Genomic DNA, 19,709 nt, shown 5'->3' on the forward strand with positions numbered 1-19,709 from the left:
TCAGGATTAGTACAAAACAGATCCTTGTTGTGCAACATAGAAGACACTAAATTGGCTGAGAAATAAACAAGTTGGATATAGGATAATAGCATGGATCTTCTTACCTTACAAGTTCAAAATACCTTTCAGTCTAGCACCCAAAAAGTATCTCACTTTCCACTAGAATACTTACAATCCTTGCCACAAGGAAAACCTCCCACGCTTACCATTTTTTGGTTGGGCCATTGTACTTTCTAGTTGTTGAATTGAAGTGCCTACCATTTGAATTAGCGTACCTCCCATACGAACCAGCATACCTACCATTTGCAGAACTAGCATGCTTACCATTTACCATGCTAGCATACTTGGCTTCTTTCCCTCGTAAAAATGCAAGAGTAGGCCCCAGGGCACTTCCACTCATTGCTCTGTTTGACCATGAGGTGGTGCCGGTTTTTTTATTTGGGGTCCAACTACCCCAACCATTGTTCTGCTGAAGCTCGGCATTTTTTTCACTTGAAGCCTGTTCAATTCGCTCCCAGCCCATATTAGGTCTTCTTCCTACAAAACGAGAAGGTCATGCTTGAGTTTCAAATATAAGTTATAAAATGTCGATGTTTACAAAGAAAAAATTGGACTTATTTAAGAGTTTTACAACATAAAATAAAGCAACAAAATATCAAAATAGCACACTGTTAATCATCCAATTCTGATAGATACCTATACAGGGGGTAACCGGCTCGATGGCAGTATTTTTAGCCAAGGCGGATTCCCAGTTGTTTACTGGTGCTGCTACTGTGGTCCTGCTACCTTGAGGAGCACTCATGTTCTCTGCTCCTGACTCATTTGGCTTCAACAGACGAACATCAACAAGTGATGGATATTCAATCTGGATTTACAGTTGTCATCATCAACTTTCATCAAAATCAACTCTAGAAAAACTTGACAAGATTACCAATAAAGCCTACAGGGAAGCGTACAAACACTAATTCGAAAGATACCTCCAAAGAGCCATCTTCTTTGTAACGTGAGACATCTGGTTGCTGTGCCATTTCCACTGTGTCGTTATTTTGTTTGGAAAAGAGTGGGTACTCTGGGACAGGTACCAGAACAATTTTCATGGATATAGAGTCATATGATGAAACTTTTCCAACCTACAATAATAGTCAAAACCAGAACATTACACAAGTGCACTATGATAATCATGAAGTGACAATTCAAGAAATTTTTTTAATCTAATCCAATTTGTGATATTCTTGTTATTAGAACAACAATTAATATGACTATCAATTTTTTCAGCATATGGATAATAGCCATACTCGAAAAGGAGAAAGCTCAGGGCACCATGATGATGATAACTCAACCAAACGATACACAAGCACATCCGCTTCCTGCAACCAATTCAAATATGATAACTGAATCCATGATAAACAAAAAGCTCTCAACTTGGGCAGGAAAGAAAAAAATAAAAAAGCACAGACTAGACGCGGTTCATTTTTTTGGATCGCAAACTACCATCACACCAACTATTCATATAAAGAGAGGATTTAAAAGCTCAAAAACAACATTTTTGCTGACATAGTGGTCCTAAGGAACTCCAGCTAACAGGTAAAAGATGTGTGGAAAGCAAAATATAAAATATATGTAAAAACCATCCAAGTTCTTTAAACACAAACCACCAGAAGCATGCAATGAAGACAAACCTTAGGAAGGCGAGTCAAAGGATAAAGGCTCCCAAAATCTATATGGCCGTCCACATGCTTCCCTTCTTCAGCAACAATTTTTTTATTAGATGCCCAATTACAAGCATTATCATCATTCCTCTTGCTTACGGTCTTCTCCCTGCCCCACTTCTGCCCCTTCTTCATGCTGGTTGTTCCATTCCATTGCAGAGTTTCCTGGAGCGCAAAGGCGTGGTGTACGTTACTAAGAAATGAAAATGAATGACAAACACAAATGACCTCAGTCAATTAAACAAGCCATGTGTCGCTGGGGTATAGGATCTCATGTGATGCAGAACTTGACCCAGCACTAGTGGCTATGCATCTCCCCTCCAATTAACGACATGTCTTGAATATTTCTATAAAGCATTGCCCCAATTTACATACAAAGTGATAGTCGATGAACTGCTAACATCTTAAGAATCCTCAATAACAATAAATAAAACACAATGAAGGATGTCCAAGAATGCACTTGAGAACAAATAATACATACAAATACATTCAACATTCGGCAATCCCTCTTAAAACTCGGTCAGTCACACTATCCATGGAGAATCTATGAAACAACTAGAAAACACATCAAACATGTGGGACTTTTATATCTTAGCAACCTAAAGTCATGCAGGCAGTGTAAGAAAACTGATATCATTCCTTCCACACATGTTCAAGAACTCTTGCCTACTTCACCAAAGATCTCTCATACCCATGATCATGAAGACCCTTGTTACACTGGAAAATACAAGTGTTCATTCACTATGCATGTTGAAGCATTGTTAACAAACTTTTGGATTAAGTTGATTCATCAAAAGGACAAGAAGAAAGGGAACTGAAATCCATCATTTACCATTGATGAAAATACTGAAGTTCGAAAAAGCATTCTGCACAAGGAAGCCATGGATAGTAGTCACACTATAAAATTATGTTTTAAATCTCTAAATAGCAGAATTATGAAAATTCTAGACACAGCATTGACTTTCTATGCAGTGGAAGCATGTGGCTAAGAGTTTAATTCAATAATTTGGTCCTCCTTCAAGACAGATGGCACAAGTGCATGATTTTAATTTGAGGAAAGTAATAAAGGTGAGGGATAGAAAAAGGGAGCCACTTCAAACACATACAGGTGGGCAGGGAGAGTGAGCATGCGTGCATGCGTGAGAGAGAAAGAGATGGGTGGAAGGAAGCTAGGTCATGAGTGGACATATACACAAGCACAGACATGAACGGGAACCAAGTTGTAGCACAGAAAAGATCGGTTAAAGCACGACTCATATTTGAAATATTAAATCAATCACATGCACAAACTAGTGGAGATTAATTGACTAATTTAGAGGATTTTGGACATAGCTGTTTTGCCTTTTTTTCATGCAAGTATGAAAAGTTGTTCCTTATAGATCGGTTGTTTACTAAAAAGGTAATGCAAAACTCTTTCATTAATAATATCAGAATATAAATATGGATGTTCAAATGGAGTTCATGATCCGTAATATATTAAATATTTATTTTTGTTTTCACTAACCACAGGATGGGATTGACATCTAAACCTTGAAGAACACCCATATCAGCAAAAGGACACCCATCTTCTTACATTAGTTATGGTATCCCAGCTGTCCCTTCCAGTGCCAACAATTACAATGATAAAAATATAAACATACATCACCCATCCAACATTGTACCTTCATCAATGATACAGATCAACTGGAAAGGAGAATTAAAACCTTGAAATAAATAAAATATAGGAACAAACTGAAAGCCTAAATAGTACATAATTGGTATAAGGATGGATACATACCACCGGTCCATTTGATAGCAACTTGCTCTGTTCTGCATCTGCAAAAAACGTGGTCCTCAGGTATATGAAATAAATATCATTTAGGAGAAAAAGACAACATGTTCTCCATGGAAGTACTAAAATTATATGATTTTGAAGCTTCTATTCTATACACTTTTGCTGAAAAAATAGGTATTAAAAGCATGGATACATGACTAAGCTCAATGTCTCTTTGAATGTATTCACCTAAAAAATGTTCAATATGAGGTAGCGTGCAGTTTTAATCATTCTCATTAATCAAAGAATTCTATATTGCAGGACTACACACGTAAATACAGAAAGAGTGGCTCCAAATATACATATCAAGCACCTGTCCACTTGAATAATTAAAATCAGATGATAAATGACAGAAACAGATAAAAAGATGTTTCATAATGGAAACTCACATGGTAGATTATAAAGCATTAAAAACCAGTCTAAGAACTTCATAAGCATAAAACAGAAGAAACTGATCACAATTAATGAGAGATTAGATGATGAGATCATGCATCCTTTCTTGGTTGATACATTTCTGAAAAATTAAACAAGTTTAGGGTAAAAAGCATAACAAATGGGTGAAATTCTTCAGTGAACTCTGATAAACTCAGAAAGCAATAGATGCCTGTCACCAAAGAGTCACTTTAGCCCAAAAACAATTGCTGACTGGGTAGGTCCAGTTCTAGTTTGTGGGTCAAAGTTGCTTTCACTTTGAGCTTGCAGTGCAATTATGTGATAAAAAACGTATGAATTCAGATTTAATGAAGGTCAGACAACTTGCTCTCCTGAACCTAATTAGCTCTTTGGTTCTTAATATTTCTTTTTCCTCTGAATCACTTGACAAATTGTGAAGTCCTCTTCGCTGAGGCAAGAAAAAGAAGCCAGCCCGTATCAAATATCTAATCAGTCATGCTTGATTGAAGAGGTTTTAAATGCTAACAGATATCAAGGTGATACCTGACTGGAGAGACGGAGAGGGCAAAGAAAGCAAAATTCCACTTATAAGTGCAAAATAATTAGTATTCATGACAAGTAGTAGTAAAATCTTTCAGATCTTTTGGATGACACCAAAAGGATCTTATGAATCTCTCAGGTTTCGATTGCTCTAAGTCCTTCCACAAGTCCCAGCAAATCATGTAGGCAAAAATAAAATACAACATCCATTACCTTGAGGTTCCCCATCCCAGCAATTGTCAGAAAGGCAGGTAGAATGTCTGGACAGAATGGTGAAAAGAACTAAAAGGTAGAAATGGAAATATAATGACCTAATACTTTTTCAGAGAAAATTAAATCATAAATGATCAAAACTTTTGTCAGATTATTCGCAAACTAGCATCCACCTTAACTCCTCTAGGTTAAGATTGTCTTAGGGTAACAGACATCCTATTAATACATCCACGATGAAGTTTTGAATTCTCAAACTATTAGGGCTTCCTGACTTTGGATAGATATGCGACTCAAGCTGCCACTTCACCATCAACTGGATGAAAAATACAAAGACTGTACTGAGTCTACTAACAGTTCTATTTAGTAGTTCCCATTCTTTCCTGTTGATGCTCCCCTAATCTGGGGAGTAACTTATTTAAAAATTTTTAGATTGCTTAAAAATTTCAGCATGAATGCACATACTGACTTATGTTCTATTAATCATGAATTAATGTTCTATTAATCATGAATTAACTTTTCTCATATTGATTTTTTGTAAAATTACTAGAGATGAAAACAGAATATTATTAATCAGAAAGTGAAACTGCTACCATATTTGGGGCTTAATAGAAAAGTATGAAGATGGCGATGCTTTAACATTATTTTGTATATTATCATTTTAAAGTCATTTTTTTGGCTAATATGGTACTAGAGTCATACTTTGGTCAAAAACCAACACGATTATGTGAATAGTTGTTAGACTATTACTAGACAAATGTTTTCTCTCACTTAAGTTTTTTTATTTCAGGATCATATCATTTTTTAAAACATTTAAGAAAGCAACATTATCTTCAATTCATTTAATGAAATAGCCCTGACCAACTTAAAAACATACCAGCACATTAGGGCCAAGGCAGGCACCGATGCATGCAAAAAGAAAGGGTGGTGATGGTGAGAGATTCAAGTTCAGCATCTTTCTCTAATCAAAACATCAAGCAAGCTCAACTTCAGACACAGTTCATCTGAAAGAGAGAGGTTTCACCAACTGCTCGAAAAAATTCGGACAGGCTGGAGAGAAGCTGGTTCGCCAGAGAGATGGTCAACTGAAGGAGGGTTTTGAGAGAAAGCAAGAAACCTAGACAGTGGAAGATGGAAAATAAAAATGGATGTCGATGGGATGGATTGGTCGAAGGCTCGAGGGAAGTCCAAATATAAACCTAATGACTTAAAGTCTGAAACCAATTGAAAATTAGTCAGGCCCAGTTCATTTTTCAAAAACCCTTAACAACAGCCCCAGCCCAGCCCACAGACATAGAACCTGAGCCTGAGACTGTTTCTTCCAGGTCAGGTTCTAACCAGCCCCACCCATTGATAGCCCTTGGTAATAACCACAAAGACCACACCTTCCAAACTCTAATTCAACTATTTGCATGTTTCATCTTCCCCTTTCCATCCAGTTCACATTGTTCCCTCTATCACTTGCCTCCAACTCTCTACCATATGCATCAAACTTGTGACAACATTTCTCCCGTCACCTGCCTCCCTCTCTCCAACATGAGCATCAAACTTCCTGGGAACAGCTTCCTGGGTATTTTCCATATACATGAACCAAAGAACCAAAAATATGTTTTTTTCTTCATTTCTTTCTGAACTACAATTATAATGTGATATATGTACTCAATTTTTGTACCAACTATGTTTCTTTACTAATTTATTTTATTGCTTAAATAACTTCACGTCAAAGAAGTTCCCAAAATGGCATCAAAACTGCATTAACCATAACAATGTAGAGTTTTGGTAATGTAAGCACAATGTATTGGACAAGAAAATAGGAATTTCAATAGTGGAGGATTGTAAACACAATGTATTAGAAATAAAGGAGAGAGATATGAGGAAAGAAACAGCTTTCTTAACAACAAACTCAAATGCAATACATGATTCAAGACTACCATATCAAACTTGCCCATATTTATGTATCTAGGCCTACATGCTTGCAGGCATGCATGTATGTATGTACATAGCGAGAGGGAGGAAAGTAAGGGATAGGGGTATGGACAACTTTCTTTCTTAACAAACTCACATACAATTAAGATTAGCTGTACCGGTATCAAGACTCATACCATTTGACTGGTGGTATGGTACGGTACAATACCGATACCATACCAACACATAGTACACCATGGTGTACAAGTCACACTAGTTTGATTATTTTTTTCAAATTTTATTATTGTGTTGTCCAATTTATCATTTTAGCCTTGTTTTAATGTTTTTTATCTTGAAATGGAATCGAGACCTATCCAACCAATGTATTTGGAAGTAAAAACACATATATTACAACAACAGCTTGAATTAATTTTAATGTACTTAATAGTATAAAACAGATATTGACGTCTAAAATTTGGAGTGTTGATATGACTCGCAAATGCCAAGATCATCATAGTAATTTGGAGGAGCATCACACCAACTCATCATAATATCCACTCGAATACGACTACTTAAACAATCCATATCCATATGCATACGGATCATAAGATGCCGGTGTCGAATACGATATGGTGTGTGACACCAAACCACATGTCCAGGGCCCCTACTCCACATGCAATATCATCGGCTGCAGCAGCATCACCACCCGAATGACCATGAGGAGACCGTCTCCTGTATGCAATAGTGTCCTCACAATCTCTACCAGATTGTGCACTATGGTCTCTATCCTATGTAGCATGAGTAAACTGAGACTCATCGATAAATCAAGGATCATCCTGAGACTAAGTCATAAACTATAGTGTCTTGTGCCCCACTACCTCCCTTGCCACCAAATGCATCATCAAATGAACCTCTTGAATCATCAAATGGCTTGCTCACCTTTGAAACAAAGTGAAAAGATTCCTACTTGAGTCATTTGAAAAAAATATGCAGCTGCCTCTCTGTTGCCTTTCTTGCTGATCTGTGCAGCTACCTTCTTGCACTGACTCTACTAGGAGGATCGATCAAACCCACCACCCTGAGTAGATCGGGTACCATGATGGTCTCTCCTCAACATCTCTCAATCAAACAGTTGGAAGGATGTCTCCGACATGGGGTCATGCAATGATTGACACCCTCCAACCCCTGTGACTAGTGGAACCAATGTTTTTAAAATTGGACCAGACAAGTTGGTTCGACTAGTTGAATCGGGAAGAGGTTGCCTAAATATTCCAGTTCAAAGGAAGTTTTTAAAGTGGTCAAAACTCGAACAAACCAAGGAAAAATGAACAAACTGATCAGATTGACCAATCCAATCTGGTTTGACTTTTTTTGAACTTAAAAGTCAAAATGGGAAACCAAAACAATTTCATGATCTTCTCTCATAGACATCAAGGACTCTTTTCAATTGATGGAACAGCATCATTTTGCTATCTGCAAGTGTCCAACCACAAAGTATAACCCTGGCCGACCAAACAGCCTTCTGTCTACTAATGGATTACAAGCAAGCACAGCCGCAGGGGAGGGCCGAACTACCCTCCAAGTATGTTGACTACAAGCCAACATCTAGGAAGCCTGGTCCACAGGCAATGAGGGCCCCAGCGTGGATATTGCCTGCTCCATTGCCTACTCACTCAGACCAGCTTCCGCATCAGTGACAATGATGACAAGGTCAACCTCATCTGTAGCAACCACAGCCTCTCCAACTCTGAAGACTTCACAATCCCCACCTCCACAAAGGAGGCCTGCAAATCATGCATCTCCAACCTACTCCCCCTCCCGACTCCAATCCGATAGTATTGCAACTGGTGATCCACATTCATAGTACATCGACGACTCTCTCGACTGCTGTTGAAGAGGATCGCAGCCTACCCAATAGATTTTGAGTTGGAATTTAAGTCAGAGAAGAATTTTCTCTGAATCAGCTGTCCAACCAATCGACCCAAGAACTGGATAGCTTGCCAATTTGCTATGCAGTTTGATTTTAAGAATATTGGCTGTTAACTAAGCATGAAATGTCATTCTACTCATCGCTCTGCCACCACCCTAGCCTCTCTGACTTTGAAACTGGCTGATCAAAGAGGCGATCATGGCTCATCCAACTTTGGCTCTTGTTGCTAGCCCCCAAGCCATCCAATCATCCGATCCTCTTCATCATGCATGAAGTCATTCTGAAGTAAATCATTGTACGTCAACTCAACTTCATGTTTAATGCACCTCAGCCATAGATGCAGATTGTAGTAGACATACACAAGATCATTCAACCACTTCTATGTAAGGCAATTCCTCCATTTGCTATGGATGAGGGCGAGTTGCACACAGAGCCAATGAAGACTGTCTATGAAAGGATTCAGATCGCCAGCCATCTCAAGTTCCTAGAATCCACCAAAAGTGGATCCCCCATTCAACTGCAAAAGCATTCACGAAAACTAAATATCAGATGCTACTAATTATATAACATCCACTTAATAGTTTTAGTCCGCATCTTAAAATACATGGACGCATTCTTTGTTTTCTTGCTCCCATTGCATGGCCGCCAAAGCTATCCAAGTCTATAGAAATGGTACATGTTATATGACATCAATTATCAACACGAGTTGACAAAGTTAACTTACCTCTTCCAGACTAGCGTAGCGACCTCCAAATCAAGCTCCATCTTATAAACAACGCTGCACAAGGCACCCATAAGTTCATCATTCATACCTACCCTAGGGATGTGTAGCCTTGGGTTCAAATAATAGATTGTCCATATAGTTTGCAATTGATTTAGCATAAGCGTATAACAATTGCACTCAGAACACACAATGATACATGGCATATAGGTATATGAATGAGATTACCTACTAGATGCAACTCCCTACCCATCTAACAACCCTATCACTAGTTGTTGATGTTTATATACTCCACATGCCTGAGATCTCCCTCCTTGATCAAAGCCTTAGCAACCATCATCATGTAATTAAGGAAGCCCATCTAGGGGTATTCTTACTATCTACTACACTCAGCACTCCATATAATGACTTGATAGCCTTCACAATCCTATCAACCCACTATCAAAACTATTGACTCGTCACCAAGCCCTCCATATTGCTCCCCTCAATGCCGACTCGAGAACACATGCTCTCTTACCATTCGACACTGACAAACATCTGATGCAGGCCTACTTTCTTCTCAAGGAGGCTATCAAATGCAATATAATTCATGGCAAATTATGTTACGGCTAGCCTCAATATATCCCTCCTTGTGTACTTCCTCATCAAAGCAAGCACCCATATGCGATTATAGATAAACCATCTAATGGACTAGGCAAACTACATGATCTACTTGACTCTATGAATCTTCCCAATGTCCAACATGAGATTAATGCAATGTGCAATGTGCAACATATGAGTTCCAAAATATATGCAGGCGCCTGTCTATCAAGATCTCCCCAGCAAGCCTATACCGTGATCCATTATTAGTGACCACCTGCATAACATTCTACCCTTCTATCTGATCAATGACATCATCAATCCGAGAATGTACTTAATGTCATGCATCTAGTTGCAAGCATCGATCAACTCATGGACAAGTATTCATATCACCATACATCTGGAAGTTGATAATGCTTCACCCACTGGGACTTATCCAACCATCATAATCACTATCAATGTGTCCTACCTACTCTAATAGGAGCCTATCCAGTTCTACAACTCTGACTTATTACTGTCCATAAGATCACTGCAGATGTCTTCGCTCCTAACAGATTGACACCCAGTCCAACGCACTAAATGGAGGCCATAGCAAATCAATAATAATGTTGCCCACCGATAACATATAGCTTTGCTACCCAATGTTCCACCTCCACCTCTTCTCGATAGCCATTTGCAACACAACCTTGAAATCAGCGAAGTGCTTCAGAAGCTGTCGAATCTCTTGTGGGCACTTCTAGTAGACGGACACAATGGGGTAACTACTGATTAGATGTTGCTTCAACCTAGTTACCTCTTCTTGCTTAAACCTCCAATAGCGCCAACCAAAGAGCATCTACTCGTGCTCCTAACCAATATCATGCTTATGATCCTTCTTCCCATGTAGATCCATTCCTACATATTTGTAGAGCACATTCTAAACTAATCCAAAAAAAATTTATACATTACTTACATGTAATATGTATTTTTTTGCAAAATCTACACTTAATTAAATAATTCTAATTAATTTTTTTATTAAATTAATATAAATGAGAAAATATCTAAAAATTTTATTTTAATTCACAATATCCCTAACAGGAATGCTACATATATTTTATATCTCAAAATATCATTATTTAACTAATTTCTTAGAAAATAGTGAATTTTCACTAATAATGCAAAAATTAGTTTTCTATTTCAAAAAATAGTTCAGAAATAAACACGCACAATACTAATTTTTCACAATTTTTCTATTATCTAAATATTTTTAAGCTTTTATCTAAAAATAAATTTTAAATATAAAATATTTAGAAAATTCACTTGACTTCCCATCCATATAGCACTCTATCAAGAATGCTATATATATTTTTCTCAATCCACAGAGATGCAAAAAAACATGCCACTTATTTTTTTAAATTTATTCAAATTTGGACCTATGTCATAATGCACATGATCATACCCAAACTTGAATAAATTGACACCAAATTTTGATAGAGAGTAGAATGCATATCCCTAATCATCATTACTAATTTTATAAAAAGGATTTAACATTTATTTTTAATTTCTAATCCAAAAATATTTTTTTTTCAATTTAAAAAATATAGAAGTGATGAAAAATTATAATTTTGGTGACATTGTATAGATCATCATATCATAACATCATGCCAAAATCAAATGCACAACATCCCACTATTTTCTTTCTTTTTTTGCCATTTTTGGCCTCCAATTAAAAAAAAAAATCAAATGAGGGGGAGAGGCATTTTACCTAATTTGACTGCCAATCTGGCATTCTCTCAGCAAAATCAGCATTTTTTTAAGATTTTTTTGGAGCTTTTCAAAAGAATAAATTGAGAAAGACAGAGGTTGATGACGTACGAGACGCCTTCTCAACACCTTCCTCTCTATTATTGAAGAGGAGGGAGTGTTGAAGCCAAACCAAGCCTGAACCTCTCTAAACCGCTCAGTTTGGGGCGGTATTAGTGCGAACTGCATGATTCACATTGGTTCCAGCCATTTCCGAGCCAAGAGGCAAAAACATGCTGATTTGCTAACAACTCGGTTCAGTGAATCAGTATGCCTCGAACAAGACACAAGTCAGGACTATCCTCTTTCTCATATGTTCAAACATACATGCATGCATACATAGAAACACGTATATCCTACCCTGAGTACTAGATAACAAATAACTTGAAAGAGAAAAAGTAACTTAGTAGCTAAGACTCTACAAAAATATCAAAACAAATATACACTTAATAAGCTGACAAGTTAGGTTGTCAAATGGTTTTGATCGTGATTCGCCAAATTGGCCTGAACCAGACGGTTTGGGATGTGCCAAACCATATCAAAGGCTAACCGATGTAGTTCAGATGTTCGATCTGGAATACCGGTAAAAACAAAGCAAAGAGAAGAGAGGAAAAGAGAGAGAAGAGTGAAGGGAAGGCCAATGATGGCCCACCAAGGCCGCTGGAGGGCCACAGACGCCTTCAGAGCTCCACGAGATGCGAAAAGAGAGAGAAATAGAGAAAGAGAGAGGGGAAGTGAAGCTAGCAAACCCATTGCTAGCTTCATTACTTATCGCATTTTTAAAAAAATGCAATGAAACAGGGATGTCACCCCTGTTTCAAACTTGCGGCCACCATGGGATGTATTTGGGACGTCTAACGACCACAGCGGCCGACGGCATTCCCACTACCTTCCCCTTGCTCCTCTTCTCTCCCTTCTCCTCTCTCTCTGCTCTCATTTCCTCTCACAGACAACCATGGAGCCTAAGAGCCCTCGATGACCCTCTACGAGCCTCCGCAACCCTCCAATGGCCACCGCAGACCTCCTTTTTCTTCCCTCCCTCTCTTCCTCCCCCTCTCCTTCTCTCTCTTTTCCTCCCCAATTCATCCCTCGTTTCCATGCCAATTTGGGCCTAATACGATCTGGTACGAAGGCGTATCAAGTCATACCATGAGCCGGTCGACCAGTATAGGGTCCAGCTCCAAGTCAACGATCATTGGTTCTAATTGTCGAACTATATCCCCGAACACTTATAGCAACTAGATTTCATCAATGAGAAAATTATGACATAAATTGTCCCAGATATGTTTTAAAAAATACCAGAGAATCATATTTATGTATCATTACTTCTAAATTAAGCCCATGTTTATATACTATGTTATTTGGCTTCCTATATGTCATCACTTCAAAAAGCTAGTTAAACAATATCCATGTATAACTATGTTTTCCTTCATGCATCCATGAAGTAATGCTTGCATTTACAATCATCATCTGACGTTATCAAACAACTAAATTAACACGCCGCAACTTATTGCAATTTCCTACAGCATGCCTGCCGACCCTCACTCATAATGCAGTAGGATGTATAATAATATAATATTATGATCAAATGAACAACGGAAACAAAAAAGAATGAAAACCATAGAAAAATCATATTTACAACAACCATAAATTATATACACTAATATATGCAGTGGCTAGACATTTTTGAAAAATGCTATGAGGATTGAGGACAATCCATATTTTAGTGAAAAACTAGTCATTATATTCGATGCAAATGTCGATTCATTGGCATCGACATCATGAAATTTGAGGCAACCAGGTAGGAGGGAGGGAGGGAGGGGGAGAGATTTGGGGATAGTAGCATCTGAAACATACCGGAAGATTCAAAACGAATGTGACCAGGTCGAACTATGACAGGAACAATTTCATCCTCCTTTTCAGCGATCTCATTTACTGTCCGATGTTTTGCTGATGCATCGTTTGTGTCATTTGCTGGCACCTGGCTCCGCATATCCTAAAGATTCCAGAGAAAACATTTAATATCATAATCAGGTATACATATAAGCAGTTGTTAATAAACAAAAATGAACCCTGCAAACAAATATAACCAAACTAAGTAATGAAAAATCATTAAAAAAAAAAAAGGAAAAGAAAACCTTTTCCATCTGCTGAATAGCCATTTCTTTCATCTTCTGATGCCATTGTTTTTTAGCCTTCTTCCGACTAGCACTTCTGCTTGGAGACTGAGACACCCGCACCCCAAAAACAAAAGTGAGATGGATTAATCGATTTGAGAAAACCTTTAGGGGTCAAATTAAAAGTTTAAATTCTAGTTGTAAACAGCCCCCAAGTCCAATGGCAAAATTTAGGTAAAAATTGACATCTGCATTCTGGTCAACCATTAATGCCTTGGCTGCATTAGGTTTCATCTCAAGAACCTTGTGCATCATAACCAAGATTTTTGCATATAACAAACTGATTCCAGCAAATGAGTTAAGGACATCAATTGACCTATCATTTCAATAAGAGGGGCAGTCAATAAAGATTTGTGCTTTAGAAGACCGTATGGGTAAAGCTGCAAATGGATCGCGTTGACCCGTGATCCGACCTGATCCGACCCGCATAAACCCGACCCAAACCATTTTAAAGGAACCATGGATCCATTTTCTAGGTCGGGTCTGGATTTACTAAATTTAGACCTAGCCCAACCCGTAGAGACTTTTGGGTTGATTTGAGTCTTGAGATAAATGACCTGACCCAATCCGATCCGAACCCAATACAAGACCCAACCATGATTACTTTCTTTGGTTTCGTTCTCTTCTATTTATTGAATTCCAAAACTCTATTCCTTTTTATTTCTTTTATTTCTTCATTTATTTTCATAATTACAATCTTTCGATTCTTTGGAAGATGATCCTTTTAAACTCATATTTCTGCTATTCCATCAACCTCATTCAAGGTTTTAAATATATATCAAACAGAAGCATGATGGAAGTAGAATTGGATATTTATTCATCTAATATTATAAAAGTGACAGAAGCATACTAATTTAAAAATGAATAAAATAGAACTCCCTGACTTTCTCCTACCTTCATTCACTCAAACTTTATACACAGGTTGGAAAAAAATCAAGATTCTATTGATCAAAGGTTGTTAACTGTCATCACTAGCTTTTCAAATTATGTCAAACATCTTGGTACTCATTTTTACATGCTTTCATTAATTGGGTCATGATACTTATTTTAGCTTCGTAGACTTTATTAGAAACATCAACAAGAATAAAAACATAAGTACAACTAGATATCGATTAGGAACAAGCAATAGATTCAGCATTTAATTGATAGTTTGAAAATTAATGCATAAGCCAACAATAAAAAGCACACACTGAAGAAAAGCAAGTCCTCAAGTGGTGTCACTATACAAAATAGTCCCATAACCCTTATTTGATACTTGTTGCTCTTGTTATTTATAACCTACACCCGAACCGACCCAAACCCGGATCCAAATTAGACCCATATTTTATGAATCGGGGTCGGATTATATATGGATCTGACCCGACCCAAATGACCCGTTGGATCAAAAAATTTGATCATGGACGCGACCTGATCCGACCCAATCCGACCCGATCTTCTATTGGGCTGAATTTGGGTCTAATATTCAGACTCGATCAAGAAATCGGGTCGGATCGGGATCACTCATGACCCGACCCAACCCACTTGCATCCTGCGTAAAGGGGCATTTGGTATAAGGCAATCCACCAAAGATCAAGGATGATGTGGGTGAAGGTGATAAGATCACAATGCTTAGTTGCACCATAATGATCCTACGTGGTAGTAATTTTAAATCAGTCCCACTCATCAAATCACCTCCCAATCCAATGATGGGATACCCGTCCTCGATATCGGGAATCCAAGATCACCCCAGGCAATGATCTTAGACTGAAATATAAAGACAAAAATACCTCTCAATCTAGCAAAAAAATTGGTATATCGATATATCGTTAATATATTATATCAATATTGTATATATGATATTATATTATGTTTGATATTATATATTATATTTATGATATATATTACATGATAATATATTACTAATCATATTATTGTCATATTATGATTCAATAATAATTTTAAATTAGAGTAAAATATCTTATTATACTTTATATTTATATAATAAAAATATTTAATATATTACTTTTATTTGCCTTATTTTTCTAATCAAAGTAAATATTCATATTAATAAATAATATGTAATAAGTATAAATAAAAATATTAATTCTAATAATAACAATTAATATATTTTTATAGAATTAATAATTCATAAGACTAATAAATATATTTTTGTAGAATCTATTAATTATTAATATATTAATAAATACAGTAATATTTTATTTATAATATATTACATATGATTAAGAAATATATTTTTATAGAATATATTATGAATAGTTTCAGTATTATATAATCGGTAATTTTAGATTTTCATAGAATACCAAACAGGATACTAATGGATATCCGAGGATCTTTAATTATCAGACCATGGCCTACCAAACACAAGGATCTTAGATCACTGCTGATTAGATCACCATAGGATTTGGATCACCAATGATTTTAGATCACCGTGATGATACCATTTGGGTCACCAAATGCTACCTAAGTGGTAGAATACGAGGCCACGCAGTGCCTAGGAAGGTGACCAGAGATCAAGCTAGCCCAAAAATGATAAGTTAGAAATAAGTCTTTGTATCCAACACCATGACCATCAATGAAATGGACAAAAAAGGTAGCAACCAGCAAGTCTCATAAATCTCAGCAGATGTCCATTTTTTCCTCAGCCCTAGAAACTTTGACAAGCATCACATTTCTCCTTATTTATCAAGGACTTACTAAAACAGGGAAAACCACTTGCATGCTCACTTGCATGCGCGCGCGCACACACGTGGGAAAGAGACAGGAAAAGTATATGGACATACAGACCAAGGAGCTGAGAAAGCAGAGATGGGCCAGTTCGCAGATTGCCATATCAGCCCTCCATTCTCAAGTGCAGTCATGAGAGCCATGGATTTTCTTTAAAGAATTCATGGATCCCCTGATCAAGACACTTGGCATATATTCCATGCTCCTTTGATTTATCAGGCATGCTCCCTAATCTAAGCACTTAAATGATCAAGTGGGGCATGTGACAACCTATTTGGGAGTAGGGCATCCCCCACAAACCACAGGGCAGAAAGACACCGTAACTCATGAAATAAATGTCCAACCAAGGATCTGGAAGGCATGTCTAGACAATTGAAACTAATGATGCAACCGATCATAGTAGGCAAAACTAAATGCCAAAAATAGAACATGAGCCACTAAAAAACTAAAAGACCTATCATTGACTAAAATTCATCAAAATCAAAAATGAAATAGACATAAAAATTAAGGGAAAAAAACAGAACAAGATTGAATATAGACTGTATTCAGGACAAGGAAATGAGATATAACAACAGTAACAAACCTAGTTTGCTAAAAGCTTCATCTTGCTTATTTGCTCACCAAACAAAACTATTATATTAAATGAACCACCCATAAGAATGGAGGTCTTCAATAAAGGTTTTCAGACATAAAATCTGATTTCAAGTAAAAATGTTATGAACTTGAAAATTTGGCAATGTTACCCAAACACTTAAAATTGCCCCCTTTTTTGTGTCCAGACACTTGGACACCTAGACAGGTAGGTTAGTAGGTCCATCATGATCTTCAACATAACCCAAAACTTACCTATTTATCAAATGAGTTACACAGATTGGGTCAGGTTGCCTGTCAAGTGAACAAGTTGGGCTCTTGTTGGATTATTAAATTGGCTCAATTCAGGTAACCACTTCTCTAAAAATACTTGCTATCAAACCCAATACTAACTGGACCTAACTCAACCGATTGCCATGCCTATTGATGAAACCTCACAACAAGACCATACCAATAGCTGTCCTTCAACCCAGTAGCACTGGAATAAGCACCTTTCTCTCCCTCACCAAATAACTTCCGTGGGACAATGAACGCCAGAAGCCTAGTCGATTCTGTTGGTTGGGTCTTGCCCTCCAATTAAAGAACAATCATTTTAGACAAATTATTATTGCCGTTCTTGTATAGTTCAAATCCAAAATCAGTAAGAGCTCTCTACATTTAAATTTGATCATTAAACTTATACTGCCTCCATAAGTTCTTATCAATAAATTCATTTTTTTACTTAGGTTTCATCACACTAGTGATCGCGTAATATGCCACTTCACAAATTATAGTAAAACAAAACAAAGGGGAAAGAATTTGTTTTACTTTGTCAGAAAAATGAAAAAAAAATGATTTTCTGCTTTTTCTTATGCCTATAATTTTTATCTAGTTTTGTTATAATAGTTAACGAACAGTATATTTATTGTGTCATAATGATGCCATGGTTCGTCTCCAGTTGATCCAGCAATCGAACGAGAAAACAATAATCTCATCATTTTCTTTCCATTTTTGTTTTCTTGGGGGGTGTTAGATCAATAGTTTGTGTTTTAAAGTCGTTGGTCTAATACTCCCCTCCAGTCAAATGCATTGAATTCAAAAACTATTGTGGAAAAATAAACCAAAAACTAGAAACCACATGAATAAAATAGATTGGATGAACAAAGCACTAAAGGAAAATCAGAAGCACCCACTTATAGAAATGAAAAAGCTAATATACATTTTTAGTCATTCCCCTATCAACTTAAGCTTCTAGGGTCAACTGCTTAGTTGACATCGTATCAGTCAAGGTTTGCTGAAAATCATGAGTTCAAATCCCTCAGGTTTGGTTAATTACCCCCCATTGTGTATCCTAATTCTGGTATGTGTTGACTTGATTATCCCTCCACCTGCATAGTCCTGGCCCTGTAACGGAATGGTGGTTACTGGTTAGGCCTGATATACATTGTTGATCCTTTCCCTATCAGCTCAGGCTTCTGGGCTCAAGGTTAGTTAACAAGATCAGGCCTATAAAATTCAAATTGGCTTGCCAATCAAGACAAGATGACTAAGATGAAATTGTTGCAGGTCTTAACTGCATTAAAATAGTTCAAACTACCAATCAAGAGGTTTTAGATTTTGGACTACAGTGCAACTGCTTTCTCGAATTCTCATACTATTGAGGCATTAATAAAGAGCGGCTTAGTGCATGAGGCTCCAACCATTGCGGGATTTGGGGAATGTCACATGCACAACCTTACCCTGCATGTGCAAGGGTGTTTCCATGTTTTAAACTCCTGACCTCCATGTCACTTACCATGGCACCAAGGGTCACCCTCAAAATATTGAGGCATTAATATAGCAGAAAACATAAAGCATCATTTTTTTAATGGTTTCTTTTGTTGTCCGAACTTGGCCAATCTTCAGTTGTTTTTTGTACCATTCCAATACAATGCTTTCTTACTTCCCTCTTTAAATAATGCATGCATGTGCATGTGTACAAACAGACATCCAAATGTGAACTGTACAATGCAATCCAACTTACTAAAATGAGAAAATATCAGCTTTGAGGCAATAGGGTCATACAGCTTATGCATCAACTTAAACTATCAAGACAAAAAAAACAGAAACAATTAAATAATTACTAACCTTCTCTGTGCTACCATCAGCATGGTATGTGCATGTATTTTTTTGGTGATTCCCCTCAACTGGATCATGCCTAGAAAAAGAAGTGCAAGTAAAAGACATTTCAAGATGCTACAGATAACAAGGGAAAAAAATTACTTGAAATGAAAAGGAAGCAACTGCTCAATTGGGCTCTAGAACTTATCAATTAGATGCTCGCTGCTAACAAATGGCAGTTAAAAAGTATGTGCAGTGTAGTATTGTCCTTGTATATGTGCTTTTCAAAATCATTTGTTAGGACAAAAGAAACTAATAGGAGGTAACCACATAGCTTCAGACACTACAGAAGTCCAGATGTGTTTTCTGCATAGAATTAGCAAGCTCTTAGTGTTTGGGGATTCAATATTGGAGATTCTAAAAAGGGTCTCTTTCAGGAGATAATGATGCACGGTGAAAGTTTTTTAAAAAAAAAAAAGAAAAAAAGAAAAAAAATCAACAATGATTCATTTTTCCCGCTATGGGCTAGGAAGGTTGCATAAGGAAGCACTGAGAA

The 19,709-nt window shown here is 37.0% G+C and overlaps 1 protein-coding gene across 3 annotated transcripts in view; it reads right to left on the reverse strand.

Moving 5' to 3' along the window:
* LOC105051277 (coilin) overlaps positions 1–19,709 on the reverse strand; it is a 41,451-nt gene that overhangs the window by 159 nt on the left and 21,583 nt on the right. For 2 of the 3 annotated variants that reach the window (XM_010931621.3, XM_010931620.3), the window contains 9 exons: positions 19,181–19,250; positions 13,721–13,807; positions 13,440–13,578; positions 3,487–3,524; positions 1,680–1,874; positions 1,296–1,367; positions 978–1,130; positions 697–865; positions 52–537 (listed from right to left, as the gene is read on the reverse strand). In XM_010931621.3, coding sequence (XP_010929923.1) covers positions 203–537; positions 697–865; positions 978–1,130; positions 1,296–1,367; positions 1,680–1,874; positions 3,487–3,524; positions 13,440–13,578; positions 13,721–13,807; positions 19,181–19,250 — 1,258 coding nt within the window. In that variant the 3' untranslated portion in view covers positions 52–202. Of the gene's footprint in view, positions 1–51; positions 538–696; positions 866–977; positions 1,131–1,295; positions 1,368–1,679; positions 1,875–3,486; positions 3,525–13,439; positions 13,579–13,720; positions 13,808–19,180; positions 19,251–19,709 lie in introns of those variants that run through there. The other variant, XR_012134521.1, reaches the window with a different exon arrangement.

The sequence above is a fragment of the Elaeis guineensis genome, chromosome 9 (assembly GCF_000442705.2).
Source record: "Elaeis guineensis isolate ETL-2024a chromosome 9, EG11, whole genome shotgun sequence".
NCBI classification, from domain to species: Eukaryota; Viridiplantae; Streptophyta; class Magnoliopsida; order Arecales; family Arecaceae; genus Elaeis; species Elaeis guineensis.